This window comes from Schistocerca piceifrons, chromosome 2, assembly GCF_021461385.2.
Source record: "Schistocerca piceifrons isolate TAMUIC-IGC-003096 chromosome 2, iqSchPice1.1, whole genome shotgun sequence".
Lineage (NCBI taxonomy): Eukaryota > Metazoa > Arthropoda > Insecta > Orthoptera > Acrididae > Schistocerca > Schistocerca piceifrons.
The window spans coordinates 1099038565-1099057715 of record NC_060139.1 but is presented as its reverse complement, the minus strand read 5'-3'; the positions used below and the strand labels follow the sequence as shown (position 1 = coordinate 1099057715).

Here is a 19151-nt window from a genome sequence, read left to right as displayed (position 1 = left end):
ACATCTGGTAGTTATGTAATTTAACACTTAGGCGCCGATGCACATAAAAATACGGGCATGCGCGACCTGCCCGAAAGTCAGGCGCCCATAATTTTACAGGCGCGTGTTCTCGTTCTTCCCCTTCTTTCCTTTGTGTGTTCTTACGGCTCCCGCTTGTCTGGGAGGCGCTACATGGACTGTAGTTTAAGTATTGGTCACTAGATAGTGTGGGCATGCTGTGGAATGGTGTGCTTCCCTTTTTATTTGTCGGGTTTTGTGAGCAGTGACTTTTTCCCGCGGTCTCAGTATCGTCGCCATGGCGAAGAAATTGCTCGCGAGTTATATCGTGATTTTTAGAAGAAAGTGACGTTGATTTGTCAGAGGAAGATATTATAGATGACTCTGATGATGATGTGGACTATGTTCAAGAAGAAGTTTCTGGCAGTTTAGGTAAAGAAATCTGACAACAAAACATCTATAATTTTTGTTCAGATTTTCACTGAAAAAACTCTCAGTAATTACGATTTTATTTGCAAATACAACTCTTCTGATAGATTCAGAAGAGGAGAGCAGGTGTCCAAGCACTTCAGCAGCAAGTAATCACGTCTACATTGTGCCTGAAGAACGAGCGAGGCTGACAGCGAGGGGGAAGCCGAGACCTGCGCGTCGCACCGATTCTGTGGAAGGTTGGACGACTACTGATCGTGCACCAGATATCGATCTATTCACAGGACAATCCAGAATATGCAGTGTTGACAGTTTAGACCAGAACAGTGCACCTCTAGAATTATTTTCATATTTCCTGACAGACAGTATGATGAAACATATAAAGGAACAAACTAACCTGTATGCTTAATAATGCATCAGGAAATTACGAAGCACAAATTCCCTTTGTTGTGCACATAGTTCCACGTAGTCAGCGCGTACACAACTTTCCCAATAGAGCGAAGTGTGGCAAAAAGACACAAGCTACCAGTGTAGTGAATGTAAAGTGGCATTGTGCAAAATGCCGTGCTTCAAAATTTACCACACAAAGAGCAAAATTGCATCCTAAAATAGTTACAGGAGGTTACTGTAGATAAGACATACTGTATCCATCATAATTACAATTTCTGTCTAAAATAAAAAAAATTCTTCAAGAAAATACAGGAATATACCTGTGACCAATCTTTCCTTTTTTCAAAAACAATGTTATAATAATAACGCTTGTCAAAAGTATGTATTAAGTCAAGAGAAAGGTATTATATATGGTTTTAAACAAGAAAGTCTAGGTTTTTCAATAAGAGTAATTTTATTGCAATAACTGAAACCTTTCATGAGTTGTAGTAGTTTAAAATACATTAAAATCAGCCAGTCTTTATGGTAGACACCCGTGCACAATGGCTCAGGACCCAAAGTGATAAAGTTTAATGATTGCAAACAAAATTATGTAAGACCTCCAAGTAAACTTACTGAGGTAGTAAAAAAAATTGTATTTAGGTTACTGTACTTAAACCCTGCTGTCAGCTGCATAGCGACATTACACGGAATCGGTGGCAATAAGTGAAAATGTGTACCAGACCAGGATTCGAATGTGGGATCTCCTGCTTACTAGGCAGGTGCAGTAACCACTGCCTATCTGGGCAATCAATCCACCTTCTTTAGTGCAGATGTGCAAATACATTTGACCTCCTGTAGGAATCTCAGAAGAGCAAATATAGAAGAAATGTACATGGGATGCAAATAGGTGGCGCTCATTGGGAGAGTGGATCGGCTGTGAGGTGAGCTGAGAGAGCCCGTGCAGTTGCGATAACACTGTGTCATGGCACAGGGCTTACTGCACCTGCCTAGTAAGCAGGTGATCCCGGGTCGAATTCTGGTCCCATATACATTTTCACTCATTCCTGCCGATTCTGTGTAATGTTGCAGTGCAGCTGACAGCAGTGATCCCTCCCCTTTCCTTTTCTTTCTTCCCCTCTCCACCTACAATTTACATTCATGTATAACAGCTGTAGATTCTGTGTGGTGTCTGTTCTTCTGGATGTGTACAAAAGAACTGACACCAGACATTTATACAATTAGATTATTGTGTTTCATTTTGTGAAAAAACCATAAGGTTCATTGGTACATTCAATATCATATATAGGGGGGAAGGGATAGCCCAAAAACCTTTATCCCAAAATATTTCTCAAAGCAGGGGCTATCACATGGAAGAATAAAATTAGTTGGCTTTCTGTTTCTTTGTGGTTTTTTCCTGCCATATTGGGAAGTTAAGGTGAGTTTCCATTTGGTTGCCTTACAAAATCAGTTATTGTTCAAACATTTGTAAAACTTCTTTTAATTTTTTATCTTGTCACTGATATTATCTTTATTAATAAATAATACTTCATTTAAAAACCATTGATCAAATGGGATGAGCATGATTAATCGCTGATAGAGTGGGAACAAGCAATGTGATAGGTCTTGGGCCGTATGCTTATGATAAGACTAAATTTTTAAGCAATTAAACTTAGGAAACAAACTTTTTTTTTACAAAATAAAATCTAAACAACAACTGATCTTCTCCTTTTTAACCACACTATATAAAATTAAAGTGCCTTAAAATAGTAACTTTTTTTCTATAAATAGAGCTCATCTGCTCTTCCACTTGATGTTTCACGAGGTTAAACAATAGCAAGCATATGAAGAATTTACATTGGGATACTAACTTGCATTGTTACATATCGCAACAAAGGAGTGATGTACAGTCCTACATCTTCTTGTTGACGAATGAAACTCATAAAAAAAGTTATTTACACAATAAGAAAACAACAACATAAAATAACATGTTGAACGTAAATGTACTGATATTTTCCACTGGTTTTATTTTTGTTTTGCACATGGTATTCTATAATGAAAGACAAGTGATCCAACTTCCTTGTATCTTGTCCTGGAGAATTGCAGACTTCCAAAGAGTGGTTATATTAATGATACACACATGTTATAAGAGACAGGAAACGAACTTTGAAAAGATTACCTTCTCTGTCTTGTTTACTGGAAAGGATGAACATGGCCGTTTAATGTGGTTTATCTATAAAGCAATGAAGAGAATATAGTATTTGTTTAACTCAAAATTAATGTGGAAAGTTATTTACATAAATGGTATGTAAAGAGGTATCTGTCCTCAATTTTAAAGTAATTATGAAATATTTGGAGAAGAGGTCAGAGAGAACAATGGTCACACAGTAGTAAAGAACATAATACCACATTAGAAGTAATAATGACGCCACAATCCTCTCATTTCAGCCATTGTGACAGCAGAACAGTAACATAATTTTCTCACGTATTTTCTTCCACAATGATACCAAAGCACCAGAAATTTTAGTATTTACAAGCTAAATATCTCAATGGCGTCAGATGTCCTTATCTCACAAGCTATTTCTATTTATTCCTTAAATTGCATTTTCAGCTGAATTCCATATAATTACTGATCCCACATTCTTACAACTTTGCTTATTAATCTAATGGCTCAATCTCATGAAAACTTCTGCTTCCAGAAAGTGTTTGAAATTCTGTAAAACATTCAATACTTTCTAAACATATTTGATAAATAGAGTCACCTGAAATAAAATAAAAATTAGCCTTTACAAAGGTGATATAATCCTCTGATTAAATTCAAGCTTTCATCTCCACCAGAGATTTTTTTTTTTATATATATAAAAAAATTATTAGTTTTTCATTTGGAGGGTATTCATTATAGTGCTGTACATACATGTTTAGTTTAGTACTCACATAGGAGCATTTGTTACATCTTTATAGTTTTCTTCAAATGATACTGTGTTAATTACTTAAGTTATGATTTGATGAACGGTGCTGATGCACACTGCAGGGATACCATTAGCACACAGGATTTGGAGCCGGGTGGATATAATTGAGAAAAATTTACATTAGTTTTCAGACATTCACTTTTAAAAATTGAATAAATTTCATGTAAAATGCATAAAATCAGCTATCTCTAACCCCCCACCTCTCGCCCCACCCTGCCCACCCCACCGCCACCATGTGCACCATTCACATCTAGAAAAATTCTAGAATTTTAATAATGTAGGAAAAGATAAATGCTAATAACCATAAAGAAGAAGCTTTAAGCTGCAGACAGGCACAACTAAAAGACACTTACATAAAGCTTTCCGCCACAGTCTTCATCAGCAAGAAAGAAACACTTACCATTCACACACACAAGCGAGGACATCTCACACACACATGACTGCCAATTCCAGCAACTTGGGCTGGAATGCAACTATAACAAGGGACACAAGCAGCAATCTTGGGGGGGGACCGGTAAGGGGAAATACTGATGCACGGGTGGGGGGAGAGAGAAACGCTGTTTGGCGGAGTGTGCAGGGCACAGAACATCCACTGGTTGCAAAGCTGTATATGAGGGATTTTTTGGTACGAAAGGAATCACAGCTGTCGAAATGCAGGTACTGTTTGTGATCAGTGTATTTAATGTGGACAGAGGTATGGATGGAGCCATCACAAAGGGCAAAGTCAAAGTCTAGAAAAGAAAAGGTGTCGAGGTTGTAAATGAATGAAAATAGGCCTTGAGTCCAGACAATGAAGATATCATCAATGAATCTGAACCAGGCGAGGGGTATGGCATTCTGGGAGGCTTGGAAGGTCTCCTATAGATGACCCATAAACAGGTTTGATGCCATGCTGGTGCCCGTGGCCATGCTGCAGATTGTTTGTACACCTTCCCTTCAAAGGAGAAGTAATTGTGGGTTAGGATAAAGTTAGTATGGTGTATGAGGAATGAAGTGGTGGATTTGAAGTCTGAAGGAAGTTGGGAAAGATAGTGTTCAATAGCTGTAAGACCACAGGCATGAGGGATGTTAGTGTATAGGGAGGTGGACTCAAAAGTGACAAGTACGGATCCAGGAGGTAAATGGGTGGGGTTGGTGGAGACTCTGTGAAGGAAGTGGTTCAGTCCTATCCAAAGGCCTCACCTTTAGCCCTAAGTGCAAATTTAACTGTGCTGGACTTGTCAGGGATACTCTCCTTCCCCCAATCTCCACAATGGGAACACTTCTTGGCCGCCAATCCATCCTACCAAAAGCAACATAATTCCAACACTGAATCCCATCTCTTTCAGTTCATACAACAACCATTCAACCATCCCCCCCCCCCCCCCCTCCCCCTTCTCACCTCACCAACTGCTGGCCACCTTCCAGGAATTCCTTGCCACCAACTTAGCCTCATCATTACTTCCCCAGGCCACTTCCTCAGAACACCAAAAAAATTTCGCCACTGTAGTTATGAATTGCAGTGACTACCTCGTAGAATGCTTCTGTCAATTATCTGACTCTTCCACCAATAAACTCTGCCAGAGTGATCCCATCCCAGAATTCCAACATAACCTTCAATTCCTGCTTAAAGCCTATAGCTATTCCCAGAACCTCTCCCCTGGATCCATTTTCCTCCCTGCCCCTATGACACTTCGTACACCCATCTTTACATGTTTCCCACAATCCCATCGTGGCTAATTACTGTGACCCCATTAAAAGAATTTCAGCTCTCATTGACCACCACTGCCAACCAACTGTCTGTAATCTGGCATCCTGAATCAAAGACATCAATTACTTCCTTCATCAACTCTCTACCATCCTACCCCTGTACCTCAGTGTAGACACCACCTCTGTATACACCAACATTCCTCATGCCTACAGTCTTACTGCTATTGAACAGTAGATTTCCCAATGCTCTTCACACTCCATATCCACTACCTCATTTCTCATACATGTTACTAACTATATCCTAACCCACAACTCTGAAGGGAAGGTACAGAAACAACCATGGGCACCCACATGGCACCCTCCTATGTGAACATGTTTATGAGCCATCTTAGAGGAGACTTTCCTAGCCTCCCAAAGTCCCAAACCCCTTGTCTTTTACAGGTTCATGGATGATATCTTCGTGATCTGAACTCAGGACCAAGACACCCTATCTTCATTCCTTCACAACCTCAACACCTTCTCTCCCATCCACGTCACTTAGTCCTCCTCAACCCAGTGTGCCACCTTCCTAGAGGTTGACCTCCGCCATTCTCACTGCTCCATTTGTGCCTCTGTCCACATTAAACCCACCTGGGGACGGTATGTCTGCAGTGACAAGAACACCCTTGCTCTTTACACTGTGGGTCTCACCAAGGCCTTCAAAGGCAGGCAGTCCACCCCCAGTAGCTGAGTGGTCAGTGCAACAGAATATCAATCCTAAGGGCCCGGGTTCGATTCCTGGCTGAGTCGGAGATTTTCTCCGCTAAGGGGATGAGTGTTGTGTTGTCCTAATCATCATCATTTCATCCCCATAGACGCGGAAGTCGCTGAAGTGGTGTCAAATCAAAAGACTTGCACCCAGTGAACGGCTTACCCCAACGGGAGGCCCTAGTCACACGACATTTATTTTATTTGAAGGCAAGCACTATCTCCCAGACTTCATCTGCAAACAGATTTTCTGTGCCATTTCCCATTACACTCGCAATCCTCCCACACCCACAAGAACTAGCCACATAGGAGTACTGCCTTCGTCGCCCAGTAAATTATATATATGTGGGGGGGATATAGGTGGTGAAATTGCTTAATAATTACTTGAATAATTGGAAAAATTGATTGGAAAGAATAGTTGAAAGAAATTGGAAGGTAGTTTATGAATCAGTACACAATTCTGTGTGACTGTAACTGATACCGATACCAACAGACCTTCAATATCAATACATTCAAGATCAATATTCATAATTTACATTACGTACTGCTTCACATTAATTCCACTGCGCATAGTCTGGATTATAACAATGCCGATGCAGGATTGCTCCTCCACTGTTCGCGCAAATTCCTCTTATCCGCTACAAATCTCCTTATGCAGGATCTCGGCAATGGGTGAAATGATGAACAGACAGGGATGGATGTCCAAAATGTTTGAATTAATTTTACCTTCCTAATAACTTTTTATAACACTTCTAATGTATGGTTGAGATACACTATTTTTAACAGTTCTTGTATGACGGATCCAAGCATACGTCCATACCCTACCACTTTCCAAAACAAACAGGTGAAGATACAGGAATTAATAAACTGAAGAGCATATTTCTCATTTTATTTCATACAGATGTATCAAAACATTATCATTGCACAAAACAACTCATTAACATATCTTTGACAGGGTTTATAACCTGTTCAGTTTACATAAAGTTTACATGTATAAAAAGAAAAAAAAAATGAAAAAAAATAATATGATTCAACACAATTGTCCCACTCTGCACTGATGTCATATGGAGGTGCACAGTGCCTGAGCTTATTTCCCTTTTTGAGGGTTGATAATCCTGGCTGGTATGAGCACAGCCTTTATTTTCGGCCATTGGAGTTATCCTGAGTTGTTATCAATTTATATGGGCATGTTAGCTTCTTTTACACATACATATATGCAGCTGAACTAACATCCTTTTTTTAATGGCTCCTTTACTATCTGAACCATCTTGATCCTCCCTTCCACTACCTGCTTTTTTGAACTGTGCAGATGGGAGTTATCATTACAAGTCATTCTGTGCCCCTGCAATTATCCCAGCTTGAATGTATGGTAACATACTCTTCCCACACCCTCCACCCAATAGTTTCCACCCCATATGTCCTATCATCTCCTCCCCATTTTTGTCTCCCACCCTCTGCCAATACATGCACCCATCTTTCCACACTTCTCTCTTTTTTGTCTCCGTTTTCCCCCGACTCCCTGCCCCACAACCTCCTGATGCTGTGCCTGTTGGCATTCTAGTTACTGCACACTTTGCCAGACGGTGTTCACCTGTCTCCCCACATACACACTACCATCCCTTCCCCTTCCTGCCAATCTCCAGATTGCTGCTTGCATACCATGTGAGAGTCGCCTTCTGGCCTGGACTGCTAGAGTTGGCAGTCAGTTGTGCATGAGGTGAGCTCGCTTGTGTGTACGAATAGTGAACTTTTCTCTTTTGCCGATTAAGGCTGTGGCCGAAAGCTTTATGTAAGTGTCTTTTAATTGTGCCTGTCTGTAACTTAACATGTCTTCTTTATTGTAAGTAGCAATCTTTACCTACATTGTTGATATTCATATCTGGAGTTTCTATTGTTAGAATCCTTAATACTGTGACAACATTTCATTACTGTACCATTAACTTCAGGTTCCAGCTTTATTCCTACTTTATGGCTAAGTTTTGCTAAAAATCACATTAAAAAAAGATTTGGGACTTGCTGCACCAAGTAATTAGAAACTTCCAAAGAATTTCGAATATTTTGCTGAGTTCAATTTAGTGTTGTTGGTATAGTCAGCAACTTAAATTGTATTTTATTGTAGTTTTGTGTAAATTATGAAACAGCAAGTCTGCATCAGCAGCATTTTCTTCTACATTATGTGACACTGTACAATCATTTTCCCTGACCTCTTTACATGCATGTAATTTCAAAGGTGAGTATCCTGCTTCTGTGAAAGTACTGTTTAAAGAGTTAATAGAACAGAAAATGTAAATATTTCACATTGCATTGTATGTGTGGAAGAAAGTGATATAAAAATACATAAAAAACGTGTAACTGACTTTGGCAAAGATGACGCTCTGACGATCTCGGACCATGACTTGTCTGTCAGCCAAGTAGGTGCAGGATTTGCATATGGATTATCTAATGCGACACCTCCTGTCAGAAGAAATGACCAATTCTCTTCACACACCAAACCCTGAAATATGGTGAAAGCCATTACACACTCATACCAACCAAATGAAAGACACACACCGATAACAATATTTCATTTGTATAATCATGATCAATGATGGACATTACATTTAGCAAAAAATTAACAGTAAAATACTACACTATTACACTATAACACTAATGGAAATTCCTGGATAGAAAAAATACAAAAAATAAGGGAAAGACAACCACCTACCTATGGAGGACTGGTGTGTGCCACACACGAACACTTAATAGAGAACAGTTAACGCTAACTTTCGAGCTCTCGCTTTTGCTCTTTTTCTAGTAAGAGTACACACATTCACACTAACAACCACACAGACACCCAAATGTACACACTCTCATTAGCAATGAGGCATCTGTGTTCTTTGCAGAAAATGTGGGGAAAGTGAAATGGAAAGGGGGAGGGGGATTCAAATGGTACAGGTTGTGAAGCAGCCACTGAACTAGAGTGTGTCATGCTTAGCAGTGTGTTTCGCCAATGGATGGTCATCTCTGTTCTTGGGCAGTGGCAGTGGCCTTTCATTCTGGTGGGAAGAAATATAGAGTTAGGTGAAAAGTTTAAGAATTCCAAGTCCTCAGAATTTAAGCCACATAAAATCTTTTAAGAATTGATAGGGTAGCCAGAGCCTACTTAGGAGAGTTCAATGCTTCTGAAGATTATTTCTTAAAACTGTAGTATGTAACCATGGTCTGTTTTGATTATTGAAGTTCATACGAGAAGGTCTGTAAAATCTCACTATTATAAGTATAAAACTGTGTCATAGTAAATTTTCAACATCTAATTGTCTTAAATCATAATTAACAAAACCAAGAGATTAACATGAATGAATGCTACAGTTAAGCAATGCTATGTTCATGTGTAATATACATTACTCATAGCTCAATATATTTTTCATTAATTTACAAATTTTTCTAATGAAAATGAGGAATTTCTAGTAAATAAAAAACTATATTATGTGTAAGCATGACAAGAATCACTATCATACTGTTCTTTGTAAATGTATGTAGGGACAAAATGCAGAAGCCTTTTAACAGTAAAAACATTACACAGAACATATAGCATGTAGATACATCAACACTAAGATCATTAATCTAAGTCGGGGTGCATACAATGGTACATACTACTTCAGGGGGTTGAGGTGCTACCCTACATATCCTTATTGATGACTGATACTCTCAACAAAAGTAATTTGCACAGTAAAACATCTAACACAAACACTCAGATACTGTGTGGCTATTTTATTTACTTTGCATGTAGAGACCCATATTATGGGATGACATGGATCTTCAGCATATGACAGCATTTAAAGCAATTTATAGAGATGAAATACCTGCCCAGTCACAGCAATAAGAATTTATTGGATCATCATCCTATCCTGGAGATGAGTAGACTGCACAAGAAAATATATTATAACAGTAAAGGCATGTTGTAAAGAAACTAGAGGAACTTTTGGAAGGAGAACAATGTTGCATTCTGAGTTAAGAATGTATCAGGTAAATACTAGATGTCAATGTATTTAAAAGATAGGAAAATATATTGAATTTCAGTATATACATTATGGAAGACAAACTGCAACTGTGATTTAAATTGGTGATTTATTTGCATATAAATATGCAACCAGTCATTTTTTTTGGATTCTTGATAGGATTTATTTTCTGTACCATTAACTACATTTTGAGCAACTTCTGTCTCATCATCAAATGGAGATTTTACAGGAACTTTATATTCTGGACCATGTGCAGCCACAATCTGTGAAGGGGGTGCTGGGAATTTTATTTATCAGTAAGTTAAAGATTATGCAATTAAAGGTTCTTATGTTTGGGGTACTTGTGCCCTGTCTCGTGATATCTGTGGCAGAAATGGGAACAAACTTGCCATGGATATCTGCCAGCATCACCACCACAGCATCTAACTGCACATGGTCCAGATAATGTTCCCACAAAAACTCCATCTGATGATGATTCTCTAGTAGCTCAAAACTAGTAAACAAAACAACTAGTTAATGAAAAAATAAATTGTATCAAAATTCCAAAAGGACTGGTTTCATATTTATATGCAAATAAATCACCAAATATATTGAATTTTAAATTACAGCTAGTGTGGAATGTTTGTTCTTGAAATCTGGTGTCGAGGAAACAACAATTTTTGAATTTAAATGCAGCTTTGGTAATGGAGTCCAGAAGACCACTGTGGGAAGTACTCAGTCAAATTAGTGTTATATATAACTATCAGCATGCCACATGTGAAGCAACAGCTATACCAAACTTGTTAAAGCTGAAGTATTCGGATTAATGATATTCTTTTATCAATGTGATTCTTAATTGGCATGTGCACCATGATACTTGTTTTATCATGTTTAATTTGTTGATTATACTTCAGACAATGTTCCGTAACAGTTGACTTGTTTGGTTCTTTTAGTTGGACATGTTGCTGATGCTCTTCCATCTCTCCTCAGCTGTTCTCATACTTTGCATCACTTAAGGGGATATTGTATGTCCTTTGCCACCAATGTTAAATTATCGATTTTTTTGAGACACATTATCCTGGAAACTTTTTAAGACACCAACTTACAATTTTCCATAATTATTGTATGCATCTTTCTAGATACACTGAACTAGAATTATTACTGAATTGTATTGTGGGGCATGTTATCCTTTTTTTTAAACACTCCATTTTTGGCAAAAGTTTGTAAATAAATGAATATAAAAACTTAACAACTCAGGATATTTTAATTATTCTAGTTCCATATGTGTTGAATCTCAAACTTGGCATGCTGTGAAAATTTCATGTCTCTACCATCAGTACTTTTTTAGAAAAAGGGTCATTTATCACAAAAAATGTAGTTCAGAGATGTTGAGGTTTAAAACCTTTTTATTACAAATTTTTATACAGACTTATATTTTTCTGCATCTTTTATGCACGAGAATTGCCCTGGCCCATAGTCTGTCTCTTCTTCAGTGTAACAACAGCCCAGTACTTGCCTCCTCCTTTTCTTTCTTGCTTCTTTTGTCATTTACTGAACAGCTAACTCTGCTTCATGTACATGAAACTCATCCAGTTCCTGCAGTCCTTTAGCTGTGTTCTGTCCAAATCTTACCCTAACTTCTCCAGAATCTTAACTCTTTCATAATTCCCACCATTATAAGTTATTACAGCATCAGACACTACTTTTAGGCATGTGGAACCACACAACATTATTGAAGAACTCATTCACATTCTGGGTCTTCCCATGTAAACACTTCTTTAGTAGCTCAGGATTTGCCAAATCTCTGTAAATACGTTTGATTACCTCTATTACTGCCAAAGGAAGAGAATGTTTATGCGTAAGTTCATGCAGGGTGCCAGAAAATTCAGCTTGTCTATATTTACACCGAGTGTTTGGCGGAGGTGGACACAAAGCACACACCTTTTACCAATGCACCTAATGCCATGGAACAGTCTCACATTAGTTTCATACAATTCATTACCTGAACACATTGATGATGTATGAAACGCTTTTTTGTTTCTAGGTTTTTGCACTTCTGACATTTAATAATTAATTTAGACACAACACCTATTCTAGCTCCAATATACTCATAAAGTTTAACTTCACTACCACAAAGACAGTAAGAGACAGTTTCAGAAAGAACTGGTGCAAGGATTTGCAGATTCATAATGACGTTGTCCTTAATATCATTTCTTTTACCACTGCCACCCGTTTCTAAAGTTACTTTCCTTTTTGATGCACTAGGGGGCGTGGTCACACCTGAAACATTATTGTGGTTTCCTTCACTGCTAGCACACTTGTTTTCAAGTACTTCAGAAGAAAATGCAGGTCTCACATATCTGTTACTCGCAAATTTGTGTTTCTTAAACTTACTTTTATGCTTAGAAATTTTATTTTTATACAAAAAGCAATAGAAGTTAGCTTAATACAAAAATAGGCTTCTCTTTTTCTGTCTCAGCCTGAATCTCAACCTCTTCCTGATCAGAATATCCATATCCTGGAACCACAATTGTTTGAGTTTGTGTAAAAAGTGAACAGAGGTGCAGATGTGGTGTTTGCATTTCCCCACATTTTCACAGAGAATGTGTTTTACGTAGTTTCCCACCTGGTATGTAGGCGCACTAATATTACTAACTATGGGTCTTATAGGAATGCTCACTTACGTCATTAGAAAAGCCATATAGTCATGGTGTTACTACTACTGATCACGTTTTAAGACCCTTAATGATGTTATGTGGTGAGCCTGATTCATTAAGAAGAAGCCTTATCTTCCTCCCAATTTTATTTGTAGGATCAACATTGTCTGTCTGTAGGCAACAGCATTCAGAAGATTGAAAATTTTCTTATTCTAGTCCACATGACATTTAGATTGTAGTGTTGCCCTCACTGGATGGCAGAATTATCTTTTTCTTGTCTTCTCACATATTTATCACCGTTCTTTGATATGTTGGATCTTAGCACTGATACTTTGGTAAGTGCTCTAAAGGTTTTGAGGAAAAGCTCTTCTTTTGCTTCCAGTGATAATGAAGATGTAATATGCTCCACAGAGCTAAAGTAAAATGCTATTGGAAGCATTTTTAGAGTGAGTGTGAAATTTAGCCCTTTAGCAGGGATGTCACTGTATCTTCGTCCAGATGTTTTTTAGTGAGGTTAATTATTGAATGCCTCCCTGCATTTAATCTTTCCCTTTTGTGCAAGCAATCAGATTTTGGTTTCTGGCTTTTAGCTGTATTCAGTGGCATTGATTCTGATTGTAAAAATGTTATATTGTCAACCCATTCTCAAGAATCTGCAGGGAGTTACAATCTCACTGGTCATTACATCTGCCAAAGTGGGAAACACTGAGAGAATACACATTTCATGGAATATCTGTGCAGGCTCTGAAAAACAGAAGAGCATCTGAGTGCATTGCAAGAATCAGGAGTCCAATTCAGCTACTACAAATACCAACTCAAAACCAACAATAATCAACAGTCTGGTTGGAGTCCATGCAGAAACTACAGAAAACAGCACAACCCGGTAGATCGTTGACATATTTGGCATAAAATGGATACAACAATGCTGCGTAACATCTGGAAGCAAATATTAACCAATTGAGCCGAGAAAACCTGAGAGATAATTTTTTTTATTAACAGCATCATTGGAACCACTTATTTCACTGCAGTCTACCTAGACGCATTCATCTACATAAACATTCTTATATGTTCTCAACAAGCTACTAAAAAAGAAATAGGGTGTGTGGTGTAGGGTACATAGCACCACTAATAGTCATTTCTCTCCCTGTTCCTCTCACAAATTGAATATGGGAGAAACAATTGGCTATATCATCACAAGAACTAGGAATTTTGTCTAAAATATTTCTATTCTCCTACTCACTGACATACACCACAGCATCATCAACCAACAGCCACAGATGGCTCCTCACCCTGTGTGTCACGTCATTTACGCATACAGCGAATAACAATAGTACTATTACACTTCCTCGGTGCGCAGCTGACAAAACACTCGCCTCTGATGTGCACTCACCATTGAGAACAACATACTGGGTCCTATTACTTAAGAAGTCTTCAGGCTACTCACATATCTCGGAACCTATTCTACATATCTGTTGTTGTTGTTGTTGTGGTCTTCAGTCCTGAGACTGGTTTGATGCAGCTCTCCATGCTACTCTATCCTGTGCAAGCCTTTTCATCTCCCAGTACCTACTGCAACCTACATCCTTCTGAATCTGCTTAGTGTATTCATCTCTTGGTCTCCCTCTACGATTTTTACCCTCCACGCTGCCCTCCAATACTAAATTGGTGATCCCTTGATGCCTCAGAACATGTCCTACCAACTGATCCCTTCTTCTGGTCAAGTTGTGCCACAAACTTCTCTTCTCCCCAATCCTATTCAATACTTCCTCATTAGTTATGTGATCTACCCATCTAATCTTCAGCATTCTTCTGTAGCACCACATTTCGAAAGCTTCTATTCTCTTCTTGTCCAAACTATTTATCGTCCATGTTCCACTTCCATACATGGCTACACTCCATACAAATACTTTCAGAAATGACTTCCTGACACTTAAATCTATACTCGATGTTAACAAATTTCTCTTCTTCAGAAATGCTTTACTTGCCATTGCCACTCTACATTTTATATCCTCTCTACTTCGACCATCATCAGTTAGTTTGCTCCCCAAACAGCAAAACTCCTTTACTACTTTAAGTGTCTCATTTCCTAATCTAATTCCCTCAGCATCACCCGACTTAATTCGACTACATTCCATTATCCTTGTTTTGCTTTTGTTCATGTTCATCTTATATCCTCCTTTCAAGATACTGTCCATTCCATTCAACTGCTCTCCCAAGTCCTTTGCTGTCTCTGACAGAATTACAACGTCATCGGCGAACCTCAAAGTTTTTATTTCTTCTCCATGGATTTTAATACCTACAATGAAGTTTTCTTTTGTTTCCTTTACTGCTTGCTCAATATACAGATTGAATAACATCGGGGAGAGACTACAACCCTGTCTTACTCCCTTCCCAATCACAGCTTCCCTTTCATGTCCAACGACTCTCATAACTGCCATCTGGTTTCTGTACAAATTGTAAATAGCCTGCCGCTCCCTGTATTTTGCCCCTGCCACCTTTAGAGTTTGAAAGAGAGTATTCCAGTCAACATTGTCAAAAGCTTTCTCTAAGTCTACAAATGCTAGAAACGTAGGTTTGCCTTTCCTTAATCTTTCTTCTAAGATAAGTCGTAAGGTCAGTATTGCCTCACGTGTTCCAGTGTTTCTACGGAATCCAAACTGATCTTCCCCGAGGTCGGCTTCTACTAGTATTTCCATTCGTCTGTAAAGAATTTGTGTTAGTATTTTGCAGCTGTGGCTTATTAAACTGATTGTTCGGTAATTTTCACATCTGTCAACACCTGCTTTCTTTGGGATTGGAATTATTATATTCTTCTTGAAGTCTGAGGGTATTTCGCCTGTTTCATACATCTTGCTCTCCAGATGGTAGAGTTTTGTCAGGGCTGGCTCTCCCAGGGCTGTCAGTAGTTCCAACGGAATGTTGTCTACTCCCGGGGCCTTGTTTCGACTCATGTCTTTCAGAGCTCAGTCAAACTCTTCACGCAGTATCGTATCTCCCATTTCATCATCATCTACATCCTCTTCCATTTCCATAATATTGTCCTCAAGTACATCACCCTTGTATAGACCCTCAATATACTCCTTCCACCTTTCTGCTTTCCCTTCTTTGCTTAGAACTGGGTTTCCATCTGAGCTCTTGATATTCATACAAGTCGTTCTCTTATCTCCAAAGGTCTCTTCAATATTCCTGTAGGCATTATCTATCTTACCCCTAGTGAGATAAGTCTCTACATCCTTAGATATGTCTGCTAGCCATCCCTGCTTAGCCATTTTGCACTTCCTGTCGATCTCATTTTTGAGACATTTGTATTCCTTTTTGCCTGCTTTATTTACTGCATTTTTATATTTTCTCCTTTCATCAATTAAATTCAATATTTCTTCTGTTACCCAAGGATTTCTACTAGCCCTCGTCTTTTTACCTACTTGATCCTCTGCTGCCTTCACTACTTCATCCCTCAAAGCTACCCATTCTTCTTCTACTGTATTTCTTTCCCCTATTCCTGTCAATTGTTCCCTCAGGCTCTCCCTGAAACTCTGTACAACCTCTGGTTCTTTCAGTTTATCCAGGTCCCATCTCCTCAAATTGCCACCTTTTTGCAGTTTCTTCAGTTTTAATCTACAGGTCATAACCAATAGATTATGGTCAGAGTCCACATCTGCCCCTGGAAATGTCTTACAATTTAAAACCTGGTTCCTAAATCTCTGTCTTACCATTATATAATCTATCTGATACCTTTTAGTATCTCCAGGGTTCTTCCATGTATACAACCTTCTTTCATGGTTCTTAAACCAAGTGTTAGCTACGATTATGTTGTGCTCTGTGCAAAATTCTACCAGGCAGCTTCCTCTTTCATTTCTTAGCCCCAATCCATATTCACCTACTACGTTTCCTTCTCTCCCTTTTCCTACACTCGAGGAGGAGGAGGAGATTAGTGTTTAACATCCCGTTGACAACGAGGTCATTAGAGACGGAGCGCAAGCTCGGGTGAGGGAAGGATGGGGAAGGAAATCGGCCGTGCCCTTTCAAAGGAACCATCCCGGCATTTGCCTGAAGCGATTTAGGGAAATCACGGAAAACCTAAATCAGGATGGCCGGAGACGGGATTGAACCGTCGTCCTCCTGAATGCGAGTCCAGTGTGCTAACCACTGGGCCAGCTCGCTTGGTCCTACACTCGAATTCCAGTCACCCATGACTATTAAATTTTTGTCTCCCGTCACTATCTGAATAAATTCTTTTATTTCATCATACATTTCTTCAATTTCTTCGTCATCTGCAGAGCTAGTTGGCATATAAACTTGTACTACTGTAGTAGGTGTGGGCTTCATATCTATCTTGGCCACAATAATGCGTTCACTATGCTGTTTGTAGTAGCTTACCCGCATTCCAATTTTCCTATTCATTATTAAACCCACTCCTGCATTACCCCTATTTGATTTTGTGTTTATAACCCTGTAGTCACCTGACCAGAAGTCTTGTTCCTCCTGCCACCGAACGTCACTGATTCCCACTATATCTAACTTTAACCTATCCATTTCCCTTTTTAAATTTTCTAACCTACCTGCCCGATTAAGGGATCTGACATTCCACGCTCCGATCCGTAGAAGGGCAGTTTTCTTTCTCCTGATAACGACATCCTCTTGAGTAGTCCCCGCCTGGAGATCCGAATGGGGAACTATTTTACCTCCGGAATATTTTACCCAAGAGGACACCATCATGCCCTCGGGAAAAATTTCGGCTGTAGTTTCCCCTTGCTTTCAGCCGTTCGCAGTACCAGCACAGCAAGGCCGTTTTGGTTATTGTTACAAGGCCAGATCAGTCAATCATCCAGACTGTTGCCCTTGCAACTACTGAAAAGGCTGCTGCCACTCTTCAGAAACCACACGTTTGTCTGGCCTCTCAACTGAGACCCCTCCATTGTGGTTGCACCTACGGTACGGCTATCTGTATCGCTGAGGCACGCAAGCCTCCCCACCAATGGCAAGGTCCATGGTTCATGGCTGTATCTTTGTTAATAGTCTGCAGTGGGGCACTGTGTCAAATGATTTTCAGATATCTAGAAATATGGAAGGAGGGCAAAAGGCAGATTCCATATTTCTAGATTTCCAGTAAATATTTGACCCAGTACCCACTACAGACTATGATGAAAGTCAAAGCATATGTATAAGGCTCCCAGATATGAGAGTGGCTATTAGATTTCTTAAGTAATACAATCCAGTATGTTCTCCTCGACGGTGAGTGCTCATCGGAGACAACAGTATAATCAGGAGTGGCCCCGGGAATTGTGATAGGACCACTCTTATTCTTTGTATACGTAAATGATCTGGCAGACACGGTGAACAGCAATTTATGGCTGTTTGCTGATGATGCTGTGTCGAATGGGAATGTGTCCTGACTGTAACAGGATATGCAATGACTTAAGACAGAATTTCTAGTTGGTGTGATGAGTGGCAGCTTGATCTATAGGGTCCAGGCACATTGAAGTGAGCACCACCTATGTTGAACTTCTACATGCAATAGCCACTCACAGACAGCAGGTGGTAGCACCAATAGTGGAGGGTGTATAAAGCATGTTGGGGGGACTTGGAAAACAGGACAGTCATAGTTGCAATGCAGAAATGGAGTGATATACCTCACATCCAACAGGGCATTATCACTGGCTTTTGTGCCAAGATTGGAAGGATTTTTGCAAGTTTGTAAACTGTTTGTGTGCCCCAATAGTTGAAGTATACCGTGCAAGGTACAATGGTGCTATCCACAATAGGTACTGAGGCAACTGTGGTGTATTGTGAAACACAGATGACGGGTGAACAGCAGCTGCACAGAGGAACGTGTGATCTACCGACAGTGCATCCTCGAAAACTGTTCGGTAAAAACTGCTGAGCATGGGCCTGTGCAGCATGTGCCAGGTTTGTGCAATCACAGTGACTGTTCTTTATCAGCAATGAAGGCTGGAATGTGCACAGAAATATCACTACTCGCATCCACTGTGTGTTGAGAGGTTGCCTTTTCTTATGAATCACATTTTATGCTTCATTATCATGAAACACCTGAAAACAAACACCCTGCAACAAGCACTGGAAGGGATGAGGCTGGAGGAGGGAGTCTTATGAGTTGGAGACTGTAGCTGTGGCATTCCATTGGTGATCTTGCAAAAGTACCTATACTTCCTTGGGTACGATGCTGATTCCTACGTGCAGTTTGTTTTTTCCCCGGCACAATGGCACCTACCGACAGGACAATGCAATGTGTCACACAGCTTACAGTTTATGTGCGTGGTTTGTAGTGCACCGGGATGAGTTTATTGTGCTCCCTCGGC

At 39.5% G+C, this 19151-nt stretch overlaps 1 protein-coding gene across 1 annotated transcript in view; it reads right to left on the bottom strand.

Moving 5' to 3' along the window:
- The window catches only part of LOC124776158 (dynein axonemal heavy chain 3), a 1197897-nt gene that overhangs the window by 202157 nt on the left and 976589 nt on the right, over positions 1 to 19151 (bottom strand). The window contains exon 55 of the mRNA XM_047250998.1: positions 8558 to 8694. Coding sequence (XP_047106954.1) covers positions 8558 to 8694 — 137 coding nt within the window. The remainder of the gene's footprint in view (positions 1 to 8557; positions 8695 to 19151) is intronic.